The sequence below is a fragment of the Coffea eugenioides genome, chromosome 3, assembly GCF_003713205.1.
Source record: "Coffea eugenioides isolate CCC68of chromosome 3, Ceug_1.0, whole genome shotgun sequence".
Taxonomy (NCBI): domain Eukaryota; kingdom Viridiplantae; phylum Streptophyta; class Magnoliopsida; order Gentianales; family Rubiaceae; genus Coffea; species Coffea eugenioides.
In genome coordinates, this window is record NC_040037.1 from 21,705,954 (window position 1) to 21,710,796 (window position 4,843).

Below are 4,843 nucleotides of genomic sequence, written 5' to 3' on the forward strand. Positions count from 1 at the left end.
TTTGCTCACCTTTTGCCAAATGTAATCTGATCCATACTCTAATTCATATGACACTTTTTTTTATAATTGCAGTACTATGGTGTTAATGATCATGAAGAGATGAAAAGAAGATCAGGCTTTGGTCCTGAACACGATCTAGATGGCTTTTGTTTGAAGGCATAGTTACTTTTGCCCATGCTTTTGTATAGAAAACTATGTAGTCTTTATTTTGGATGGGTTAGCTATAATTATGGGTAGTTGACAAATTTGTACTTCAACTGATGTTGATGACTTAAATATTTTAGATGATGTTTGTTTTAATGAATTTAAAAATATGTCTATGGCTATATATGTTTTAACTATTGATTGTGTGTTGAATATCATTGACTTTTATATTAGTCAAAGCTATGAGGCTGTTGTGGTTGTTTGTAATTATGCAGGAAATGGTTAGCTCATAGTAATATATGTGATTAGCCTGTTAAATAAAGTTCCTTGACAATAGAATGTTGTCACTATCCAAAAGTTCACTAAGCGACAACAGTTGTTAGTCATTAAATGAATAGGAAATCACTGATGACTCAAAGTCGTCACTGATAACTAAATTTTGTGATGATATCTATAGTAACTATGACAAAAAAAAAAGGTCAAGGAGTGCCAACATTAGTCAACACAGAATGTAATCTTGTTAGTGATGATTTTGAAGTCTTCATTACAATATGATATTCTGTGATGACCTTCTAAAGTCGTCACATGGACACATTTTGTGACATAGAACTAGTGACAACTCTATGACAACAAGAAAAGTAGTCACTAATTTATTCTATGACAACTTATGATTTTTCAGTGACAAGATTCTTTTATCAATAAAGACTCATTTTCTTGTAGAACTTTAAGATTTTTCTCAAATGGGAAATCCTAAAACCAATGATTACTATGATTATAAAGGACTACTAGAGTATACTTGGAGCTATGCAATAAAATCAGATCAGAGTATGGAAAAGCCAAAAAAGTATGTTACTTTAAGTTCCATGATTGGATGCCGAAGTGTAACAAAGTAGTAAGTGAAGTGTTCGAGAGATAAAATAAGATTAACATCTACAACATTTACGCTCCTGCTTGTCTACTCAACAGTACCTCTTCTTTTGCTGATGCTATTAGCCGTGACTATGAGCTTTTCTCTTTCTCAAGTGATTGCATATTTTCTATCAATTAACTACATTTTCATAACCTCATACATATGATACATCTAAATGCACATAGTACTTCAAGTTTTTGGGATATATTATTGTCAGGGATTGAGTATGAGAAGGATAAGATTTGTCCTAGGGAGTTATGACCAATGTTATGAAACTCAGATCGTTAATTGAACCGGTGAGATTTTTGGGTCAAGGTTCAACTGGTTGGACCGGTTTAACCCTGACTCAGTAAATTTTAAAAAAAATAATTTATATAAATATATATGTACTTTTTTTTAATAACTTATGATTTTATTGTATTAACCGAAAGGAACATAAGATAACCCACAACTCTCAACAACCCTCAACTCAAGAGTCTCCTACGAAAATTCGCGATGACTCCCATAAATCGTCTCCAGCTCCGTGTCAGCTCCTAGGTTCGCCAAATAATCAGCCGGCTTGTTTGCCTCTCTATAACAATACGTGATTTCCGGAAAATGACGCTTATATCTAAGCAAGCCCTCCAACTCCCGTTGTAGTCTCCATGGGCATCCCCGTTTCCCTTGTATAATCTCCACCAAAACTGGCGAATCAGCCTCGATGTGGAGGCCATGCAAGCCACGGGTTACACATAATTGGACTCCAAATGCCATAGCTTTGAGCTCCGCATGTAAACTCGTCAAGGAGCCAAAGAAGCAAGAATATCCGACAATGACCTGCCCTTCTGAGTCCCTCACCACGCCTCTACCCCTAATAATTCCCGAGTTCCCCCTAGCACAACCATCTGAATTCAACTTACACCCTACCGTGGGAGCCACCCAACGCACTGGGAGTATCGACATCCTCCGTCTCAAAGCCAACAAAGAAGAGTGGAACCCCTCCCAAGAGCCCGACGAAAATGTTATCTCCGGAAAATGACCATGAAATAAGTCCCTTAATTGGTGAAAAACCTGCCGTACCACCTCAATACCCACCATCCTCCTCCCTTCAAAGACCCCCTTGTTCCGTGCTTTCCACAGTTCCCAGCAGGCGAGCATAGGGAGCAGCCGATAGACGAATTTGAGGTACACATTTTGCCCGCGGCGCAACCACCACCGTAGCACCCTGTGCCGCAAATTGGACACCCTGCCCATTTCCCCTGGGTCCTCGAAACTACTCCAAACCTCCCTTGCTACATCCCTTGTGCAAAAAATGTGGTCAAGCCCCTTCTTGTCTGGAACTGCACAACAGTGACACCTAGATGGGCCGTGAATCCCAAATTTACGTAGAACATCCGTCGTGGGAAGGCTTGAGAGTTTGGATAGGCAATGGCGGGCACAATGGCTTTTGGCAAGAGTTTGTGCCAGAGAACTTACCCACTTACTGCTCTCATTGTTTTCGACAAGGTCACATGGAGAAGGGTTGTCACGTCTTGTACCCGGAGTTGAGAGGAGGGAAACAAGAGGACGGCAAGGTGGAGGCTAGGCAGCCTTTCAAGCAAGTGTTTAGGTCGAAAAAGGCCGAGTCCAGAGCATATGTGAGCACGGAGACAGCGTTGGTCGCCGACCTACAGCAGGTTCCTGTCATGGAACCAAGGGACAAGCAGCTCTCCACGCCATTGGTGAAGGAGTTGGCTACTCCCCAATCACAAGGTGCAATGGCACATACCCAAGAGGATGAGGCAGCAGCAGTGCGTGGGGGCATACCGCCTCCCCAGCGCCAGCCCGCGGTTGACCGACAACCTCATGGCGGCGTGCAGGTTTCGGGTGGGTAGAAAGAATCCCAGGCGCATAATGGAGATGTGCTGGGTACGGCTGCATGCACAGACATCTCGTCCGACTTACATGCTTTGCAAGGGGAGGGACGCTTGGTGATTGAGCTATCAACAATCCATGAGGGAACAGCGACATCGTGCGTAACAGGTGTTCCTTCGGAAGGTCTGAGCACAGAGGCAGTGGAAGGGGAGGATGAGTTACGAGAGGTGCAGGGACTGGTGGGCAATTTGTCGCTGAGGGGTGAATCTCAGAGGTTGCGGGTAGGGGAGGATAGTTCTCATTTGGCGACTTTGAATCTGGAGCAGGGCCTGATGTCATCGACTCACCAGGAGGGGCCCACGGTGGTAACCCAGGCGAAGAAGAAAGGTACTAAGGTCCATGTCCCGTCTGATCGAACACTACGGTCTTGGGTAACATCATCAACGAATGCTTTTTCCGCTTTGTCTGATGATTAGATTTCTATTTTGGAACATTCGGGTTGTCTTACGGGCCCCTAATCTTAAAAGATTTTGTAAACTTGTTAAGTTGCATTCTGTTTCACTGGTAGTTATTTGCGAGCCTAAGACAGCTCCTATTAACATGGATATGGTTAGGGTGAAAATCGGAATGGATTATGTTGTTGCAAACCAGTCGGGTAGCGTTTGGGTGCTTTATAAATCATCATTTAGCTGTCACCCACTGGGGGAGTCAGACCAGCATATCACGCTAGGCATTGATTCCCACCTTTTTCCTGAGGAGATAAATTTCTCGTTTGTTCATGCGAAGTGCACTGCCCATGAACGGGGAGATTTATGGGTGGATTTGCTACTCGAGAAGCCAGAAGGCAAACCGTGGTTTCTAGTGGGAGATTTCAATGTTATCTTGAATGCAGAAGAAAAACGAGGCGGTTTACCTTTTAGGCACTCCGAAGGGATGAAGTTGGTGCAGTTTATGTCTCTGGCAGATGTTGGAGATGCTGGCTTCTCGGCCTCCAAATTTACATGGTGTAATAATAGGCAAGGTTTGGCTAGAGTATGGAAGCGCCTAGACCGTCTCTTGATCAATTCGGCTGCAATGTTAATGGAGAATAATATTCTGGTGCAATACTTGGGGAGAGATCTGTCTGATCATGCCCCGCTCCTGTTATCGGCGGCAACAAGGTTGGATGGCAAGCCTTTGCCTTTTCGGTTCTTGAATCTCTGGACAAAAAACCCGAGTTTCCTGGAACTGGTCAAGGGGAGTTGGGATGCTACCTCCGCTGGGTCGCCTCTCAGAGTTCTGTCAGATAAGATGCGAAAGGTGAAACACGCACTCCAGCAGTGGTCTAGGAGCGAGTTTGGGGACATTTTTTTGGCAAGCCGTACGGCAGAGCAAAGGGTATTGGAAGCTGAGATAGTTCATGATAACCAACCATCGGACGGGTTGCTTTTGAATTTACAAGAAGAGCGTGCGAAATTGAGACGGGTCGTGGTGGTTGAAGAAGAGTTCTGGAGGCAGAAAGCTCAAGGTAAATGGCTCTCAGACAGGGACAAGAATACGGCATTTTTCCACGTTGTTGTGATGGAGAGGAGGAGGAAGTCGATTATACATAGGATTTGGAAGACCAATGGGGAGTGGGTGGAAGACGAAACAAGCATTTGTGCTGAAGCAGTTTCTTTCTTTTAGGATTTGTTCACAGAGGAGGCAAGCAGGCCGTTGAGCGAGATGTTAGAGATCATCCTGAGGGTACTCACTGAGCAGGATAACATGGAGCTGACAGAGGTCCCGTCACTAAGCGAAGTCAAGAAAGTCATTTTTTCGATGGATGGGGATAGTGCGGCAGGCCCGGATGGCTTCACGGGGAAATTTTTTACGGAGGCATGGAAGGTGGTGGCTGAGGATGTACACAGGGCGATCATGAGCTTCTTTTGTAGAGCGATGCTACCAAGAAACTGCTATCGTGTTACTCCCCAAGGC

The 4,843-nt window shown here is 44.4% G+C and overlaps 1 protein-coding gene across 1 annotated transcript; it reads left to right on the forward strand.

Annotated features, from left to right (window-relative positions):
- The first annotated feature begins 3,487 nt into the window (after positions 1 to 3,487).
- LOC113766302 lies at positions 3,488 to 4,552 on the forward strand. The gene has a single exon (XM_027310509.1). The coding sequence runs from the start codon at positions 3,488 to 3,490 to the stop codon at positions 4,550 to 4,552; it is 1,065 nt and encodes a 354-aa protein (XP_027166310.1).
- The last annotated feature ends 291 nt before the right edge of the window (positions 4,553 to 4,843 follow it).

Coding starts and splice junctions, on each gene's coding strand:
- LOC113766302 (XM_027310509.1), top strand. CDS start 3,488: ATGGATATGGTTAGGGTGAAAATCGGAATGGATTATGTTGTTGCAAAC.